Source organism: Balaenoptera borealis (genome assembly GCF_965194805.1).
Source record: "Balaenoptera borealis genome assembly, chromosome: 6".
In the NCBI taxonomy this organism is placed as follows: Eukaryota; Metazoa; Chordata; class Mammalia; order Artiodactyla; family Balaenopteridae; genus Balaenoptera; species Balaenoptera borealis.
The window spans coordinates 22,041,529-22,063,179 of NC_138863.1; the positions used below are offsets into that span (position 1 = coordinate 22,041,529).

The window sequence follows — 21,651 nt, forward strand, 5'->3', positions numbered from 1 at the left end:
AAGCGTGGCAGGCTTACATTTGCAACGACATAGATGGACCTGGAAGACACTATGCTAAGTGAAATAATAGACAAACATGGCATGGTTTCACTTATATATGAAATCCAAAATAGTCAGATTCATAGAAGCAGAGAGTAGAGTTGTGGGTTCTAGGGTCTGGGGGGAAGGGCGAAACGGGGAGATGTTGGTCAAGGGGTACAAAGTTTCAGTAATGCAAGGTGAATACATTCTGGAGGTCTAAGTCCAGCAATGTGACTATAGTTAAGAATACTGTATTGTTACTTGAAATTCGTTAAGAGGGTAGACCTGAAGAATTCTCAACACATACATACAAGAAAATGGTAACTATGTGAGATACTGGATGTGTTAATTAGCTTGATTGTGGGGATTATTTCACAAGGTGTACATATATCAAAGCATTTGTATGCCTTAAGTATATACACTTTTTATTTGTCAATTATGTCTTAATAAAGCTGGGGAGGGAAAGTTGGTAAGTACACATGAATATGCATGTAAATATTTTCAACAAAATGAGGTTTATTATAAATAAACCATTCCAAAACCTACTTCTTAAAAGAAGTGAAGAATGTGCTATAGTGTTCTCTCCATGTCAAAAATATAGCTGTATAACATCACATTTAGGATAACAGTTACAAGAAAATTATTTTAGTGTAACTACACCATTATTTATTTAACCCAGTCTTAATTTGGTGAATATTTAAACTAATCTGTCCTTAAAATTACCATTTGAATTTTTTTAATCCACTTTTTATTTTTGAGTCCATGAACTTCTAGCTATAATGTATGCTTTAGACTAAAATATGATAAAAGAAATCGATAAAACTGTAAAACATTTGTCAGACAGTATTTATTTCATACTGTAAATGTGTTCCTGATGGAAAGAAAAAAAATGAGCTCTTAGTTAAACATTTTAGATCTATTTATGAATATTTTCTCCATTAAAACAATTTTTCTGTATAGATATGGAGGTTGGAGTTTTGGGCTGCCTTTGACTAAAGACCTTCGTTTTGATATAACAACAGTTCCTGCTAATAGAACACTTGCCAAGGTAAATTGTGATCTTTCTTTTGGGATGTCATACAAATGAGAATGTGAACTTGAAATGTTCAAGCATTTTCATGAGGTAAACACAAAACATGGGTCAGTAGATTTGAAAAGCACTTTGGAATAATGCATGCTGCATAATGCAGTGGTTCCAGTCCTGTGTATCCTAGGGAAACGTGTACACACAAGTACCCGGATGCATACACAAAAATGTGCGTGGTAACATTTCTCATATTAGCCGAAAACACAACCCCAAATGTCCATACACAGTAGAATAAATAAATAAATTGTTAGATACTCATTTAACAGAACTTTCAGCCATGGAAATGAATGAACTCTTTTCCATACAACAAGCAGGCTAACTCTTCCAAACATTATTAGTAAGCAAAAGAAAAAACAAAAAGGAGTACACAACTATAATTGCATTTATCATAAACTTTGAGAGTAGGCAAAACAACCATACTGTCTAGGGGAGAGAGAGCACGTTGTGATTTGGAAGGACACAGAGTGTCAGGGAGGTGTTCTGGATGCTGGCAATTTTTGTTTCTCAACCTGAGTGATGGGTATACTCCCTTTATAATTTTTTGTTAAACTATACATGAATGTTTTATGCATTTTTCCTTGTATATGTGTCATATATGTTTAGCTTTGCTTTTCAAAGAACATGGAAACTTAGAATTTGGTGGATATAAATAATCCTGTTGACTTTTTTTCTTCTAGATTTTACCTATGCTTTGAATTTGAAACAAGCTAGAGTCACAGAATCAGACACATATGATTACACATATGATCACAAGCAGTCTTTAAATTTTTTATTTATTTATTTATTTATTTATTTATTTATGGCTGTGTTGGGTCTTCGTTTCTGTGCGAGGGCTTTCTCTAGTTGTGGCAAGCGGGGGCCACTCTTCATCGCGGTGCGCGGGCCTCTCACTATCGCGGCCTCTCTTGTTGCGGAGCACAGGCTCCAGACGCGCAGGCTCAGTAGTTGTGGCTCACGGGCCCAGTAGCTCCGCGACATGTGGGATCTTCCCACACAAGGGCTCGAACCCATGTCCCCTGCATTGGCAGGCAGATTCTCAACCACTGCGCCACCAGGGAAGCCCCAGTCTTTAAATTTTAAATTGTTCTTCACATATTTCTCATTTGGTAGTAAGAGATGTATACAACCTTGGAGGAAGTGAAGAAAATAATATTCATTTAGTGACTGTTAATAAACCAAGAACTAGTTATCACCTTTTATACAAACTACCTACACATCCTCACAACATCCCTAAGAGATAGATATTGTTGAGTCTGTTTTAGCTGGGTTTTATAAAGTCATATAGAAAGTAAATAGTAGTGCTAGGGACTTGAATGTCCACCCCCGCCCCCAGCCCCGCTTTGTTCCTTTTCTCCCTCTCTCCACATGTAGAGTAAGGGAGTTCTAATATTAAATAATTTCTCTCTAAATCAGATTTGTAATTTTGAATTACCAACTGGCTTTCTTGAATTGAGGTATACCAGTATTTTAAATCCTCTGCTTTTGACATAGCAGATGAACTAACTCACTTTCTTGTGGGTTACAAGTAGGAATAGAAAGTTAGTGGGGGTATTTCAAGGTTATCAATCTTGTTGCTAAGGACACAATGCTTGTATATGTATTTAATTTCTTTCTACAGCCTGGCCTATATGCCAGTTGCTTTTTAATTATTATTATTATTATTATCATTATTACTGAGAGACAGAATGCCCTAGTTCTAGTTCCAGAATCACTACAGTCCAGTCACAGAAATGAAGATAATACTGATGTCTTCTGTTTATTTCAAGCTTTACCTTTAGAGAAGGTCTAGAATAACTAGTAACTTGGTGCTCTCACGCAGGGAAAAAGAGTTGTTTTCCCAATCTCTGCCCATCTCTAGGTTGGAAACTTAGAGTTCTGTGGTCAACACTGGTGGATGGTTCATAATCTGCCAGGATGAAATAAGTTACTGGGAAATTGGTGCCCTTATTTTAAATATAAATTATATAGGCTGTAAGATGTAAAGACTGCCTGATTTATTTGAACACCATACTGATCTTGCCTTCTTTCGGAATTTTAACAGGTATGGTATGATCCAGAAGGCTATCACTCCCTTCCAGCTTACCTCAACAGCTTGAATAATTTCCTCCTGCGAGTTAACATGTCAAAATACGATGCTGCCCGACATGGTAAAGTTACTTACTTAGAAGTTTCTTGTATTGCAACTTTTGCTACTGTCCATATGAAAATGTGCACTAGATGCCATTTCCTCCCAGTGGCAGCTATTTTATGGTATTTAAATCACAGATCTTTAAAAGGAGTTTGGAAGTAGTAACTACCACCAGATGGAACATTCTGGATAATCCCCTTAACTTCAGGTTAACTTAGTTTCCTCATTTATCAAGTCAGGATAATAATGCTGACTTCACACTTATTTCTGCTCTCACACCTAGTATTTATATCTCATAGGAAAATATTTTATAACTATTTACTTGTACATAGGCTAAAAGATAAAATAATAATGTCAATAAATAGTGTACACAAATCTAAATGTGAAAACAAAACTTTTAAGCTAAGAAGTTCTAACAGAAAAGAAGTGCTACCATTAACTGAGTACTTACCGTAATGACACATGGCTTTGTATAAAATATTGCTAATCCTTAGCTCCCTCTCAGGATGAGTATTATTGAGAAGTGCTACCATTAACTGAGTACTTACCGTAATGACACATGCTTTGTATAAAATATTGCTAATCCTTAGCTCCCTCTCAGGATGAGTATTATTGAGAAGTGCTACCATTAACTGAGTACTTACCGTAATGACACATGCTTTGTATAAACTATTGCTAATCCTTAGCTCCCTCTCAGGATGAGTATTATTGTTTCCTACTGCTGTTTCTCTGGGAATCAGAAGTGCCTGGCTCCTGCCTTTTCGTCTTCCTGATACTTCTCTATACTCAGCAAGGTCTGCTTTAGTGGGGTTTCCCAAGAGGCTTCCACACAGTTTTTAAAAAGGGTTTGGAATTTGAAAGAGACTGATTTGTTTTCTAATTCAATTACTCTTTATCAGACCATTCCATCTTCTTAAGCCTTGCTTAAATTATTTTCCCATACTGATCCCCCAAAATAATAATAATAAAGATGGAGAAAATAGAGTAAAATATTTGCTGGCCAACAGTTTCTAGCCTAATAAGTAGGCTAACAGACTATTTTAAAAAAAGAAATGCCGTTGTCTACTTTTCTTTCATTTCCCTACTGTTGGGCATAATAGCATGTGCTGCACGTTCTGCTGATTGTAGAAGTAAACTGTAGAGTCAAATACTCGTTCTAGGAACAGAATCTTTCAGAGTCTTCGTTTAAGAGAGAACAGTATTTTTCCCCAACTGCTTCCGCATTTTCCTAGCAGCAGGAACCCTGAAGAAAATAACAAGATGGATAGATAGTCCTTAGACCTAGAGCATCAATAAAGTGTGGAGTCAAAAGTGGTAAATTAAGTTAAATGATGACTGAAGCCAGGTGGGTCTGGTATAAGCTGGCTTGAAATACTACTGAACCCTTGACTTTCAGTAGGATGTCTTATTGAGAGCAAAAGACATTTGTTGCCATGACGGATAATGAAAGTATAAGAACCATAGAAATGACTAGGAGGAAATGTTGCAAAGGTATGTAGGTAAGAAAAAGAGACAATGCCACTTTTGAAAGATCAGCTTTTGAAACCTACATTCAGGTTTCATTTATTATTAGCGTTCTTTACCAAGATGAAAGCAGTCTGAATCACTCTGGATCCCAGCAGGCTTGTTGTGGCCCCTACAACTGTATTTTTAAGTTACATAGTCTAAAGAGTTAAGAATTCTGGAACATAAACTTCATATTGACCCTAAAAGGAAATGTTTTTAATTTAAAAATAAGGCTTAGCTTGAGTTATATAGAGATTAGTAGTAGTGTGCCTTCTATTTTTTATTAACTTTTCTCATATAGGCTTATGAAAGTGGTAGCTTTCCACCTGCTCTGGAAGGAGTTTGTTTTCTTTCAAAAAAGAAATCCATGTCATCTTAAAATGCTTTTATTGTTTTGTAATGCATGTATGGGATCTGCTATTATAATGTTGTCTTTAAAAATCAGCTCAATTATTCTCCTGCCACCTCCCCCTACTACACTAGCTGTCTTAAGGCACCTTTGTTGGATTCTACATGAATTGAGATTTTGCTTTAGCTGTAAAATTGATTCTCTTTGAATTTTAACATGCTAATAAAAATCTTTTAATTAGCTTTCCTTTGCAATGTCAATATCTGTTATATTCATGTGGTTCCCTCTAGTGGTTAATTTAACATGGAAGTTCTGTTCTTTCTTCCCCTAGAATACAGATTTACTTGTTTTCACTAACAAATGCTACACAACCAGGCTCTTTTCCAAAAATATTGACACATTGTTCCCTCCACCCTAATGTTTATTCTTATTGCATTACTAGCAATGGTCAATGGGAAGTTACTCATTTTAGGTTTACACATGTAGAAATAACAGAAAATGTATTCTTTTTAATGTGTATTGTATATGGGGGAAATAATTGAAATTTTAAGATTTTATTCAAGTCAATAAGCATTCGTTGACTAATCACTGTACTTAAGATATTATGCTGGATGCTGTAGAACCCACAGAAAAGATTGTGATATAGATTCCAAACCCTAATACATGTACTTGATATTTCCACTAAAGATCTGTAAAAAACAATTGGTTTAGCAGCATTTTTCATATTGGAGTAAATGTATTTGTAAAGATTCCTCTGGTGAAATACAGATCAGGACTAAGAGAAATGTTTTCCCCTTGCCTATGTTATAATCCAGCAACAAGGTTTAAGTAGGGCCCAAAGAAAATTGAATCTCAGTAAAAAGAGAGCCCATTAATTTACACAAAAGATAAGAGAAGTGCATTCCCCCAATGATGTGATTAAAATTATAGGTCAAATTGATTATTGTTGCTGGTAGTTTCTTTGTTTTGATTTAACTATATATTATATTTTTTCTTCAATATATAACAATTGCAGATTTCAACCTCAAAATATGTCACACTCTACTTAATAAAAATTATAAATTTAAGCTAATGGAAATAAAAGAACTTTAGAATAATCTATAATATTTGGGTGCCATCAAAGGGCCTTAATATCCTAATATAATGAACATATACTATATGAGCAGTAGTGAGAAAGTTCTTGTTCAGCTTATGACTTTACAGGAAAAAGTACTTAAGGGATATCCTCACTCCTACCCTTACTGTTCTTTTCCAAAGTTACTCAGACAGTATAGGCTTTGCCTTCACACCGTGGCCCTTTGTGAAACTTGTCAGCCCATTTTGACTCTGGCTAACCAACGTCCTGTAAGGAAAGGGAGGAAAGAACCTTGCTTACACTTATACTCAGAGAGTATAACCAACCCTTGGAGGTACAAATAATTTAGGACTGCATTGGAATTAAGTGACTACTTTTCTGGAGCCAGCTAGTTTCTCTGAATCGTTTTGGATCTTTATGTCTCAGTGACAATCCCTCCAGAGTGGCTGAAGCTCCAAAGCTCTACTCTTGGTAGAGTTCTAGAACAAGAGGCATCTCAGAAGCAGTAAAGGAGGAGAAGGGATCCTCTCAGGCTACAATATTTCCCTATGGCAGCCAATAGCACAATGAAGAGGGATGGGGGTGGAAAATGTCTGTTCTTTAGGAGATCCTCATATAATTGGTCTCCCTTTGAGGTGCTTCTTTAAATGTCATGCATTTCTAAAGTGCTACTGAATACAAACATCCATATTACCAGGTGGAGATAAGAAACTGGAAAACAATGACTTAAATGTAGTAGAGGGGAAACATGCTATATAAGAAGTGTAAATTCTTGCCCCTTCCCCCAAAATTCCATGCACAGTGTGAAAAACTTGTTTTGGGCTTTTTGTGTGTGTGTGAGTACCATCAATTGTGTGGCATTGATGAGATTGGTGGGGGTGGGGGGGGTGGGGGGGCATCATTTTCCTTTAAAGGAGTATCCCCAAAGTAAAATTCTTTAAGTGGGAAGCAGCCACACAGCACAGGGAGATCAGCTTGGTGCTTTGTGACCACCTAGAGGGGTGGGATAGGGAGGGTGGGAGGAGGGAGATGCAAGAGGGAAGAGATATGGGAACATGTGTATATATATAACTGATTCACTTTGTTATACAGCAGAAACTAACACACCATTGTAAAGCAATTATACTCCAATAAAGATGTTAAATAAATAAATAAATAAATAAATAATAAAAATTGGTACTTCTTTTTTTAAAATTTTTATTGGAGTATAGTTGATTTTGTTGTGTTAGTTTCAGTTGTACAGCACAGTGAATCAGTTATACATATACATATATCCACTTTCTCATTTTTTTTTAGATTCTTTTCCCATATAGGCCATTACAGAGTATTGAGTAGAGTTCCCTGTGCTATACAGCAGGTTCTTATTAGTTGTCTATTTTATATATAGTAGTGTGCATAAAAATTGGTATTCCCGATTAACTGAATACCTACTAATGAAAAGAACCATCTCTTCTTTAAGGTATCATCCTGTATAGCCATCCTTATCCAGGAGTGCAAGACCAAGAACAAGCCACGTAAGCAGACATATATGGCATGACTCTTTTCTCCTTGGCTTATTGAGCTTTTGTATAAAGTGCTATGATTGGAAATCACAGTTGTATATGAATGAATGTCAATCTAGAAGAGCTGGTAATATAAGTCACTCACTGGGATAAAAGGAGATTTCTGAAAGTGTGTAGAGTGAGGTTGCCAAGTAGAGCTTGTTGACTGTAGATTCACAGAATCTCCTGCTTTTGTAAGTCAAGTGCATAAGTGTTTCATCATTTCAACTTCCCTGCATAGCATTTAAGTACGATTTCTATGCTCAAGAACTATATCTCTTGCATACACCCTGTAGCCCTTGGAGACTGAGGTTTTTCCATCAAATATCCCTAGTCAATTCAGATGCACTCAAGCTACATTTATCCCAGGGTCACAGCCAAGTCATGTAGAAGATATTATCTGGCTGCCTTGCAAGAAGACTAATTTGTGTCACAGCCAACTCTTGCACTGTTTTGTTGATGGTTTTAGCCATGAATCTTTCTGAAAAGAAAAGAGTTCTCAAAACTTATGTGTGCTCTCCTCTCCCTATTGCTCAATGTAGAATGAGCAGCTTAATCGATATTTTAGTGGCACTCTCCATCCTGCTGGGCTACTCTGTCACCACTGCCAGCTTTGTCACCTATGTTGTACGGGAGCATCAGACCAAAGCCAAGCAGCTGCAGCACATTTCAGGCATTGGTGTCACATGCTACTGGGTAACAAACTTCATTTATGACATGGTGAGTAACTTGTGTCTTTGCAAGAAAGACAGGACCGATTTGGGTAGAAGACAGTTTTATATTTGAGATTTATTTGCCCTGGTTTGTTCAGATTATTACCACAAAGACAATAAATTAAGAAAAAAATTGCATCAGGCTTATATTCATCCAGTGGTTGGAAGAAAGAGAAATCCACCTGCCTTGCCCTTATCTCTGTGGTCTGAGGACCTTCTATATCAGATTCCCCAGGACATTTGTTAGAATCCAGATTGCTGGTCCTCACTCCAGACTTAAGAGGTCCATATCTTGGGAGTGGAGCATGGAGAATATGCATTTTTAATAACCGCTCCCCCAAGTTATTTTAAGCACATCGAAGTTTGAGAACCACTACTGTGGAGAAATGGAAGCTTAGGAGCAGAATAGCCTTGCCCAGTGGTACCACATAAGCAAGCTTATAAAAATTTAATCAACTAATAGTGGAAAATTCGAAGTAGTAGCCTCTGCTGAATGACGCATTAGAGATTAGTAGGGAAAATAAAGGGTGAATTTAATTGATAGCTCTCTTATTTGCATAAAATGGTCCCAAATTCAGATGGTTTTTCTTGACTCCAAATGTGTCAGTATGACCAAAAGCCCAGGATGGGTATGTATTTGCCTGGTGATTATGGTGAAATTGTCATTGGCTTGCAGGGTTGGAGAGTAATTAACTGCCTATCCGTTTGGTTAATGTATCCAGTGAGGTCTGAAATGCGATTGTTGTAGAAGTCAAATCTAAAAAAAAAATGGTAATGATTCCTCTGGACTTAATAGGAGCTTTAATATGTCAAGAAAGCTTAAACTACACACTTCTTTGAAGGGCCACTTACTACTTAGATTCTGGTTCTCATTCCAATTTTAGGAGATTTTCCTCCCTAATTAAATTCCCATCTCTTTCATTGTGTACATCTTGCTGCAAACCCTCAGCATTTACTATTTCTGCTTGCCGATGAAACACTGAATTCTTTGTTCATATCCTTGTGATTCCAAGAATGTGTGGTACCCACTGCCCTGCTGTTTTGCACAGAGTGGCTCACACTGATAACCAAGCCTTAGAAATCAACCATCTGAGAGAGTTCCAGCGTTCAAAATGAAATCAATACTTTGAGGGCTGAATCGAATACAAAGATACCTGGCTGTCTTATCTTTCTCACTGAACCTTTGTCACCAAATGATCCCAAGTCTCAAAGCCTGGAGGGAGGAACACCAGGGACTCTGAGTATCTCTATAAAGATGGAGACTGGCTTGACCTCGTATTGCAGGAGACAAATTCTAGAGTGAAATCAATGTAAAATGAACTGAATGTTACAAGCAACAAGAACATAGATAAAACTTCATTTCTTCAAGTGTTTCTAGTTCAATTTGTTACAGTTTTAAACTAGATGGGCTATTGATTTTTTAAAAAATATTTGCCATGTATTAAACATAGTTTTACATATTCCCATAGGCCTTCTATTTGGTGCCTGTAGCATTTTCAATTGGTGTCATTGCAATTTTCAAGTTACCTGCCTTCTACAGTGAAAACAACCTAAGCGCTGTATCTCTCCTACTTCTGTTGTTTGGGTAAGCTGCAGTGAAAGAATTAACAGAATTAAATGCTCCTAGATACAAACAGGACCTAAATCTCATTAGCTAATTTACAATTGTCTTGGGGTTTCATTAGCCATGAGTAATGATTAACAATACATTACACCTGCTGTCCATAGTTTGTAAAGTGTAATACTTGTGAAAATTAATGTTGTTGTTGTTAACAGAATACCTGTCATTAATGAGCACTTACTAGGTGCTGACTGTCACACTTAACAATTTACATACGTAATTCAATTTACGTAAAAATGGAGGCCTTAGAATGATCAGAAAAATGTGTATACATGTATGAATTTATGTATTAACAAGTTGTGAGTATATATAAATATATAAGGCATTAAAAAGTAAATATATTCATGTATATTTATTTTTATTTTTATCGATGCCTAAGAACACACATAATATTGTTTCTGAATTAGGGTAATTAATACAGGTAATACAGTTTGGTATAACCAGTACTTATGGTAGCAGTTCTTTCTGCCCTGAATGAATGGGTAGTATCCATTTAGTTAGCAGTTGTAGCTGATGAAGGATCTCTCCGTCTCTAGTTCTACTTCATTACCCCGAAGGTTGCTCAAGTATTTGCTCACAACAGGACATGCAGCTTCTAAGCATACTCTGTCTGCTTAGCTAGCCGACAATGTCGTTTTTTTTCTCAACTTTAAATTATAAGATACATCTATTAAACTCACATTTCTGAGCCAAAAAAAAATGTCTTGCCTGGGTGGGGTAACACCACCTCTAGGAAAAATTAATTTGTAATTGTAATGACTACTCAAGATTCCTTAAAAGACCTTTACTGTCATTTAAAAAGCGTGCTTCACTTTTTTTTTTTGGCTGTTGTTAAAAAGAGGGATAAAAGAGAGATCTAACTACAAGCCTTGACAACTGATCTCTAATGTTTATTTTCACTTTGGAACACTATCGAAGTTATATATTTAGTAAAAGAATAATTACGGCGTGATTTTAATTCTTAGTGTTATTAACATAAAGGTATGCCACATTTTCTTGGATGTACTTGCTGGCTGGGCTCTTCCATGAAACAGGAGTGGCTTTCATCACTTATGTCTGCATCAACCTTTTTTTTGGCATCAATTCCATTGTTTCCCTGTCGGTGGTGTACTTCCTTTCCAAGGAAAAGCCTAATGATATGGTAAGGTCCTTTATTAGTCTGCTAAACTTCAGTTCTTGTATCAAATGCTTCAACATGTTCCAAGGTGGAGAGATTTTCTGTATTTTGCATTCTCTAAATAGAATAGGGGAATTTCATTTGATTCTATTAAATATAGTAGAGGGGAAACTATGGCATTTTTAAATTCTTTTTAGTTTCCATCTAGGTTAATGTCTATGATTATATTTATGCAGTGTCAAAACTATTGACATTTGATAGGGCTTAAGTAGGTAAATGGAGATACATTCAGTCAGATACCTTGTATGGCACTACAAAAATCATGCAACCAATCGGTCAGCTAAACTTTTTACTCATTAACAAATTGTTATGGTATGGTAGGGACAAGGAAAATGGCTTAGTTATATGACTATGGGTTAAGATTCATTTGAACATCCATAGAGAAAAAACCTGATTCATTCCCTTTCAGTCATGTATTGGAGTCTACTTCACTGTAAGCATCACTTTCCGTTCAGAGCTAACAGTCATGATTGGTGACAAGGGAAGTCCTACCAGTGCTGGGCAATTGAATGGAAAAGAATAGAAAGAAAATGAAGTGAGGAATAGACAAGCACACTCCAGGAGGAAGAAGAAAATTCACATGAGGTGCAAGTGGTGGTCCCAAGCGTGAATAACGTGAAAATGAGCCATTTGCTCCTCGTTGAGATAGGTTGTCTCTCCTTCCATATCATTTTACCATTTTATTCCCTCTTCTAGTAGGAATTACCTTAGGTTCTGAAACTTTACTGTACTAAATCCCTCCTTTACTCAGACACCTACCCATAGATACTCTATCAGACCCTAGCACCCTGGCTGTCACTACATTCCTAGGACCTAAGGCAGGTCTAGAAGTGATTCTGCCCCCAGGGTTTGGCCTGACACCTTAGACCATCTCAAATATATATATATAAAATCCTTTTTGGCTTGTATTTTAGTAATAAATCTCCACCATTTGCTTATAGTAAATGTTTATATGTAAATTCAGTATGCATGTGAAACAATTGCCAATCTAGATAAGCTTCTCAGGTTTCAATATTTATCTACATCTAGTTTCAATTTTTTGTCAATTTGTTGGAAGGCTAACACTGAGCTTTATTTTTATTTCTTTTATTTCAGACTTTAGAACTTATTTCTGAAACCCTCAAGCGCATTTTCCTGATTTTCCCGCAGTTCTGTTTTGGCTATGGTTTGATTGAACTTTCTCAACAACAGTCAGTCCTAGACTTCTTAAAAGCATATGGAGTGGAATATCCAAGTGAAACCTTTGAGATGGATAAACTAGGTGCAATGTTTGTGGCTTTGGTTTCTCAAGGAACCATTTTCTTTTTCTTGCGACTTTTAATCAATGAGTGGCTAATGAATAAACTCAGGTAAATACAATGAAAACAGTGTTTGACATCCATGACAAAACTCAATTCAAAATATTCAGAGAGGGGTCAGTAGTCTAAGCTTCTTAATTAGTAATATGGAAATGTTTTGCTCAAAAAACTTTTAAAAATTGTAACATAATTCACAATCTACTTAATTCAGTAAATAGTTATCAGACTTTACTGTGGCTCTGCAGGTATTGTAAAGTGAGGGAGTAAAATTAAATAAGCACAACTGTTAGCCTCCAAGAGATCAAGATTCAGTGGTAGAGAGAAAATATGTACATAAACAAAAGATGTAGTCTTTGAGTTGTGTTTGGAAGGATAGAAAGTAGAAGTGGGGAAAGAGAATTGAGTATGTAGAATATTAGCAATGGATTTGGGAAAAGAAGATTGAGTAAAGTGAGGACAAAATCATAAATAAAAATACACATACCATTGACCCAACAATTCTACTTCTAGGAATTTTTCCAATAGATATGCTAACACATATGCAGAATTGTGTATGTATAAAGTTACTCATCATAGCAAAAGAATTCCTAATAGCAAAAGAATGAAAACAACCTAAATGTCCTTCATTTGCGAGCTGGTTAAATGAATTATATGTATAATTTATCAATGAAACACTATGCAGCCATTAGAAAGAATGATGCAGTTCACTATGTAACGTTTGGGATTACTTCTAATATTTATTAAGTGAGAAATGCAAGTTCAGAACTATAAATGAAGTATATTACAATTTGAGTTTTAAAAAAGGAATATATATTACTTATGCATACATATGCATAGATTATTTCTAATTATGAGTGCCTCTGTTAAAAAACTGTATATGGTTGAAGGAGACTTAACTTTTCACTAAATATCCTTCAGTACCATTTTAATTTTAATACATGAAGTGCATGTATCACCTATTGAAAAATAAGATTTAAGTTAATAATAATGAAAGGAAAGACAAGAGCAAAGATAGAAAAATCTTGAGGCATATTTGAGAAATGAGTAATACAATTTGACTAGAGCATAGACTAGATGTAATGAAAGAGTAGGAGCTAAAGCATGGGGTTGGAAAATTATGGAGTCTACTGATTGGTTAAAAAGCGATAGCTTGGACTTTATTCAAGAAATAAATAGTAGCACATTAAAGGTTTTTGAACAGACACCAACAGGATCAAATGGTGCTTTAGGAGCTGTGATTTTTGTGGAGACAGTGCATACTGTAAGGGAAGAGTCAGAGACGCTGGACCAGTTTGAGGTTCTTGGATAAATCTGTGTGGAAAAAAAAAATGAAAGCCTGTGATGGTAATAGAAAAAGACAGAAAATGATAGATGACTGGCTGTTATAATGCATTTCCAGTGCTAGGAGTCTGACTGCATGAGTGGATTTTGGAATGGGGATGTTTTCAAAGAAAACATCACAATTGGAATCTTGGGGGGTATCATTAAAAGAAACGGGACATTGGGAGGAAGACCTGAATTGATTTGTTGGTTTGGTTTGCTTTGGTATTCATTAGGCAAGATACTGAAGTGGATTTGAGATTTCGTGAGTTTTCAGGACTGATAACCTTAATATATTGGCTAGATCCTAGGTAAGACATTCACAGTAAAAAGACTGTAGAATAACATTCATATCGTGATGACAAAAGAAGAAATAGAGAGGATTTAAAAAAGGTGATCATTGATCATGGGCTTGTAAAGTGTTGAGTTTTACTAATGACTCTAGTCTCTCTGTTAGGCAGTAACTTTCAAACCCAAACTAATTTCCTTAGTTACTGAAATTAAAATTCTGACTTTTAATAGTGGATCTGTAAGCATTTAAGTCTTGGAAAGCAAAAGCTGTTTCCCAAATATTATAACAAATATTGTAAAGAGCATCCATACTAATTTTTAAGTTATTTGAGTACCATAATGCATAAAAAATTTAAAAGAAACCTAGTATGTGATAGCCCACTTTTAATGAAGTGAGAACTTATTAAAATATGTCAAAACTGAGTGGTACCATTTCAAAGTCATTGATGCAGAATCATTGGGCCCCTTTTTTAGACTCTTCTTCAAAAAATTTCATTCTTCACCTGTCATTGAGACAATAGTTGAAGATGAAGATGTGTGGGCTGAGAGGTTTAGAGTTGAGAATGGTGTGAATGAATATGACCTGGTCCAACTCCATCGTCTTACAAAGACCTACCACCTTATCCACAAAAAGATTATAGCTGTAAACAACATCAGCATTGGGATACCTGCTGGGGAGGTAAGGAACAGTGTTTTGTTTCTAGCTATCCTTTGTATTGACATGGTAAGTGGCAAAAATCTTTATCTTTCCTTAATTTTTTTCTAGAAATATGAAAGTCAACCTCTGAATATTTTGATGGATTCTATATATGTAATTTACATGTGTCTATGTGTTACTTACCCTGTAAGTCTTCGTTTTGGCAGGGAGGACTCACCACACACCCAGTCCTGAGCCCCCTCCCAAGTTACTATCCTCCCTGAGTGGACTTCCAGTTAAGAAGTCTATGCAGGGTGCTCTTTTCAACTCTTAGTTTCCAGGGCTCTGCAAAAGACAGCATAAAGAAATCAGTTGTCGGAAGTGAGGTACTAGAACTGCATTCATATTCATATTCTTGCTGTTTTCATAGAAGCAATAGTAAGGCAGCTTTGAAAGGAGGAGAAGAATGTGGACATTTCCCTTTTTGCCGAGCCTGGCTGCAAACTAAATGCATCAGGTTTACTCTACCACATAAAGAGATTATCGCTTCAGTAGCTTACTCAGTAAAGTTGTGATTTTGTGTGAATAATTTGAAATTTATAAATATAATTACTTTGTCAGGTTAGCATATCTGACTTGGGTATTCTATCATGTCACACAGAGGTGTGCTATAATATAGTATATAAAACAAGTCCTATGTATATGTAAAACGTTCAGATGATTAAAGGAAAAAAGATACTTAAGTACCTAATTGTTTTAAAAGAGAAAGTTTTATCCAGTGCCAACAAAGCACTGCAATATCCTTGAGTAATTCGAGTGATTTATTTTTCTTGGTAATTTATTTCACCCAAGGAGAAGAAGAAAAGAGATATAACAGTACCATGTCTTTGGTTTGAATTAAAGTTTACATCTTTTTTTTTTTTCTCCCTCAAACCAGTGCTTTGGCCTTCTTGGGGTGAATGGAGCAGGAAAGACCACCATCTTCAAGATGCTGACTGGAGACATAATTCCTACAAGCGGAAACATTCTGATCAGAAATAAGATTGGGTATGAAAACAAATGCTTCAAATTACTGAACACAACATAATTAAATGAGAAAAATAATTAAAATGAACTCTTTATGTTATTTTGTGCTTTTATTATTAAATCCTTAGAGGAAAAAAAGCTACTCGAGTGGAAATTTTTAAACCTTTAAGTATGACTGTGATGGTGGGATTGCTTTTACCTCTTTTTACCAGACTCACCCATCACCATGACCCAAATAGAGCTACCTTCCCAACATCTGAGGACTAAGAGGGAAACATCTTCTCAAAGTCATTTGTGTTTTTGATTCTTTCAATTCAGGTCTCTGACTCACGTTGACTCTCACAGCTCATTAATTGGCTACTGTCCTCAGGAAGATGCTTTGGATGACCTGGTAACCGTGGAAGAACATTTGTATTTCTATGCTAGGATACATGGTATTCCAGAAAAAGACATTAAAGAAGTGAGTATAAGTGTGAAAAACTAGTTCATTTGAAAACCATTATTATTTCTGCTTCCCACACACCCACCCTCGAGACCAAGTTGACATCTGGAAAATTATGACATTTTTCTCCTGACAGTGATAATTGAGGCAATATTAGCTTGATTGTGTATATCATAAATGAACCTATGAACTCGACTTTAGAAACATCTTGGCCCATGTTTGTTCAGTTGTCTTTTAAAAATTATCAAATAAAGAATGACATTTGCCTTAGGCTCTGGGTTGAGCCATGTTTGGTGATGCCTGTATATCCTTTAGTGTTCAGGTAAGTACTGAAACATGGAATTACCTACAAAATGCCCAAGTAAAATAGAATAGCTTCCAATTTGATTTTTTATATTTCTTTTTTTTTTTTTTTTTTTTTTGGCTGCACTGAGTCTTCTTTGCTGCATGCAGGCTTTCTCTAGTTACGTTGAGCAGGGGCTGTTCTTCGTTGCGATGCGCAGGCTTCTCATTGCGGTGGCTTCTCTTGTTGTGGAGCATGGGCTCTAGGCACGCAGGCTTCAGTAGTTGCAGCACCTGGGATCAGTAGTTGTGGTGCGCGGGCCCTAGAGCGCAGGCTCAGTAGTTGTGGCGCACAGGCTTAGTTGCTCCGCGGCATGTGGGATCTTCCCAGACCAGGGCTCGAACCCGTGTCCCCTGCATTGGCAGGAAGATTCTTAACCACTGCGCCACCAGGGAAGTCCCTGAACTATTAATTTTTAAGTGGACCTTTGAAAATAAACTAAAATTTATGTTGAATTTAAATGTTTTAATTTTTTCAGGAATGTATTTCTTCATTATAAAACTTTCTTTTCACAAGTAACTTTTTTCCCGTTTAATGCTTTAAGGGTTTTGGCAAGGGAGAATCAACTTAAGTCCTCTTTTCCACCCACAGACTGTTCATAAACTCCTTAGGAGGCTTTACCTGATGCCCTACAAGGACAAAACTACCTCTATGTGTAGTTATGGCACAAAAAGAAAATTATCCACTGCACTGGCCTTGATAGGGAAACCTTCCATACTGTTGCTGGTAAGAGAATCATTGTGAAAAAGGCTACTACCTAATTAGAACCACATATCCAATAGTATGTGTAACAGTTCATTATCATTATTGCAATAAATATTTACTGAGTTCTCACTGTATGCTAGTTATTTTGTAAAATACTTTACATATATTGTCTCACTAAGGGAATTTATATCAGATAATTTGTTGCCACAAAAATATGCCCTCAGAAATGTTTTTGTCTGAAGCTATGGCTCAGTCGGTTTCAGGGGAAACATGGGAATCGGAAGTAGCTGAAACAAAGTCAGGATATTCAAATGAGTAAGTAAAATTATGACAGAATTTGATTCCCAGTCATTGAAGAAATCAGTTCTATTAGTAACTGATCAGGTGAACTAACACATTTTCCAACTTCTGCCAAAAAGGAAATACACATTTGAGGACAACATGCTGTCCTAAAATGTTATTTCCTTGTTGCCTAAAAATATGAGTTACCTAGCTTGAGATGCAATCTTGACAATATGCCATTCTACTTTATCTGAATTTTTTGGAGGCGAGAAATACATGTCACGTTTATATTTTGACTAAGAGCTGAAAAATTAAATTGATCACCTGGAAATACAAATTACACTAGGAGTGACATAGCATTCTGCTCCCCAGGCCAAACACTGTGAAAAGTGTTTATTTCAGAGAAATAAGCTTGCCCTTATTTTGGAAGATCCCCTCCATTCAAGGACTTCCAAACTCCAAAAGAGGCTTAACTATATGCAATAAAATCACCAGTTATAAATCATCACATTATTCCAGAGATTAAGTAATATGGAGGATCAAATCATTTAAACTGCTCAGAGTAATGCACAACCCATCTCTCTATAATACCGGAAGCTTATAATGCATTATATCCCTGCCAGTTGATGCTCATAATGGAATTCTATTGTATAAGTGTCCCTTAAATTGAAGAAAACAATCTTTAGGCACCCCTGTGAGATAATAGATGTAAAGTACTTTACAATGTTAAAAGCTGTATGCAAATATTATGTATTAATGAGCTGAGCTGAAATCAGGCTATGACAGAAAGATACCGTATTTTCTTTTATATATATTTACTGTAATGCCATTGTCTTCAAAAATAGGAACAGTGACAATACAACATTTACTGTTTCCCCAAATTAACACTCATTTCTTTCTTTAAATTTAAATTTAACCCCTTGCTATAAAAATAAACCTCTGATGATCCTATGTATATACTTTCCATTTCAGACATATGTTTTTAATTTTTACCTAATCTTGACCCATAATTTGGTTTTTTAATCATCTGTCAGGATTTATTATTGCTTGTTTAGGTTTTTCATTGCTGCATTTCTAATTTTATGTCTGAATAATTTTTCTAAACATTGTTTACTTTAAAATGTAATTTATTATATCTTTCTATTTGGCAATTTCTGCAAATCTTACTTTTATTTCCCCAAGGAGTATTAAATTTCAATTAATAACATAAAACTGAAAATACACCTCAATCATATTAACAAAAACAAATCAAATTGAATTCTCTGTGCTTCACATAACATATTATCTCTCACTCACAGCCACAATTCTGCCATCAGGAGCAAGGTAGCAGTCTTGCTGATGTAGCTTCAAATATATATGTGACAATATGGTATTAAATGTAAAAATTCTTGCTTTGTCAGTAACTGAAGCAGAATTTTTTCCAAAGAAATATGAGAGACAAGTGTAAAGTAAGAGTACAACTTCACTGAGACACTTTTTAACACAGATTGACAATTTTAAATGATTAATTTTGAGCTTTTTGACAGCAGCAGAAAGAAGCCTATTAAGTATAAAACAAGTTAGCCACGTGACCTGGAAAAGTGATTTCTGTTCTAGGCAAGTGAGATGCAATGATTCATGTAAAGAACCTCATCAAAATTTAATTAATTTGATAAATTCTTCTTGTAACTTTCTGTTAAGGATGAGCCAAGCTCTGGGATGGATCCTAAATCAAAACGGCACCTCTGGAAGATCATTTCAGAAGAAGTACAGAATAAATGTTCCGTCATCCTCACTTCTCACAGGTAACCTGAGAGTCAGATGACACGATGTTAGGATGAGAGACGGGAAAGGTAATCCCGTGTAATATATACTGATAGTGAATTCCGCAATTGGATTAAAGTATTTTATGTTCACAGTCAAAGGAGCAAGTCCGGAAGGTTTCATGGTGAGACTCCAGCTCCTGTGGTGGGGCAGGGCCTAAGCAATCATTTAAAAAACAAATTTCCCATAACTTACGGCCCTCTTAATTCAACTATGCCTCCCTATTGCCTATCACATAAAATTCAGCATTTTTGGGCGTCTAAACTTCTAGTCTTTTTTGCCTATGACACCCTCTCCTATCTGTCAATCTGAATGACTCGTGGTTCCGTTTACACTCACTGCCCTTTCCTATCACGTGCGCTTTCTTTGGCTGTGCCTTCTACTGGAGTTGATCTTTTCACAAAATCTCTCCAGGTTCTAATCTTACTAGTCCTTTAAGAACTAGTTCACAAGCCTTCTCCATGAAGTAGACCCTTCCAATCAATTAGGTAAAAAAGCTACTGAAGTATTTTCTCTGTGCCTTTCTTATAAGGTCGGCCTTGTGTTAAGTTCATCCTTTGTTATAATGATCATATAGTAGAAAAAAGAACTAGGTATGTTTAGAATCAAGAGACTTGTTTATATCCTATATACTAGCCTTGCCCTCACACAGTATATGTTCTGAAGCCAATCATTTAATTTCCATTAACTTTTCTTTTAACTTTTTATTCTATATTGGAGTATAGCCGATTAACAACATTGTGATAGATTCAGGTGCACAGCAAAGGGACTCAACCATACATACACATGTATCCATTCTCCCCCAAACTCCCCTAATTTCCATTAACTTTTGTATTAAGTGGACAGGGTGATACCTAAGATCTCCTCCAGTTATCATCGTCCATGAAATTAGAATTATATAATCAAGTACAGGTTAACTAGTTATAAACACAAAAGCATAAAAGCCAACTGAATATGGAGTATAAGGCGTAATGAAAACAGCTTAGTATTATTCTGGAAACATTTCTTACAAAATTTAGGTCTTGAGTCAAAGTTTGAAAGAGCTTAAAAGAAATACTGTGTTTGATAGAGTGGGCAATCCAGGTGAGAGAGATGGCCTCAAGTTTGAGAAGGAACAGTAATAAACCCTATGTGAAGACATTTAATTTATATGTTAAAAGATTTTTTTGTTTTTCAAGGGAAAGGACATTTTAAGGAACTCAAATACTCAAACAGTGTTTCTAAGGTGCCATAATGAAAAAAGTTAGGCTTATGCTCATGAACTTAAACCAATTTTCTGTGCCCAGAATGCTGACATGATTCTGTCTTCCAGCATGGAGGAATGTGAAGCTCTCTGTACCAGGTTGGCCATTATGGTGAATGGAAGGTTCCAATGTATTGGATCATTGCAGCATATTAAGAGCAGGTGAGGAACAAATGTATTGTTTAACACATGGTGTAGGGTAATCAATCTACCAGTACTATACTCACCTTCAGGGATTATCTCAGCAGCCCATCCTACAATGAGTAGTAAAACTGGAATGGAGAAACTAATCACTGATTCACCTTAAAGTTAAATTATAGTACTGAGGATTGAATTTTTTTTAATTAATAACCCCAAAACCTGGAAGGCCTAAAAGCTAATAATAATAATATCATTATTATTATTATTATTCCCCAACCAAAATACTCTCGGAAAGCAGTTTCAAGAGTTATTGGGACTTCCCTGGTGGTGCAGTGGTTGAGAATCTGCCTGCCAGTGCAGGGGACACAGGTTCGAGCCCTGGTCTGGGAAGATCCCACATGCCATGAAGCAACTGGGCCCATGAGCCACAATTACTGAGCCTGTGCATCTGGAGCCTGTGCTCCGCAACAAGAGGCCGTGATAGTGAGAGGCCTGCGCACCGCGATGAAGAGTGGCCCCCACTTGCCGCAACTAGAGAAAGCCCTCGCACAGAAACGAAGACCCAACACAGCCATAAATAAATAAATAAATAAATAAATAAAATTAAAAAAAAAAAAAGAGTTATCTCGGTGACAAATGACAATGAAAACACGACGATCCAAAACCTATGGGATGCAGCAAAAGCAGTTCTAAGAGGGAAGTGTATAGCTATACAAGCCTACCTCAAGAAACAAGAAAAATCTCAAATAAACAATCTAACCTGACACCTAAAGGAACTAGAGAAAGAAGAACAAACAAAACCCAAAGTTAGCAGAAGGAAAGAAATCATAAAGATCAGAGCAGAAATAAATGAAATAGAAATAAAGAAAACAATAGCAAAGATCAATAAAACTAAAAGCTGG

At 36.0% G+C, this 21,651-nt stretch overlaps 1 protein-coding gene across 2 annotated transcripts in view; it reads left to right on the plus strand.

The window, feature by feature from the left end:
* The window catches only part of ABCA12 (ATP binding cassette subfamily A member 12), a 186,707-nt gene that overhangs the window by 155,947 nt on the left and 9,109 nt on the right, over window positions 1-21,651 (plus strand). For both annotated transcript variants that reach the window (XM_082397652.1, XM_082397653.1), the window contains 13 exons: window positions 982-1,069; window positions 3,150-3,255; window positions 7,626-7,680; window positions 8,250-8,427; window positions 9,890-10,005; window positions 11,023-11,182; window positions 12,314-12,567; window positions 14,602-14,806; window positions 15,702-15,811; window positions 16,109-16,250; window positions 17,167-17,301; window positions 19,243-19,346; window positions 20,678-20,770. In XM_082397652.1, coding sequence (XP_082253778.1) covers window positions 982-1,069; window positions 3,150-3,255; window positions 7,626-7,680; window positions 8,250-8,427; window positions 9,890-10,005; window positions 11,023-11,182; window positions 12,314-12,567; window positions 14,602-14,806; window positions 15,702-15,811; window positions 16,109-16,250; window positions 17,167-17,301; window positions 19,243-19,346; window positions 20,678-20,770 — 1,746 coding nt within the window. The remainder of the gene's footprint in view (window positions 1-981; window positions 1,070-3,149; window positions 3,256-7,625; window positions 7,681-8,249; window positions 8,428-9,889; window positions 10,006-11,022; window positions 11,183-12,313; window positions 12,568-14,601; window positions 14,807-15,701; window positions 15,812-16,108; window positions 16,251-17,166; window positions 17,302-19,242; window positions 19,347-20,677; window positions 20,771-21,651) is intronic.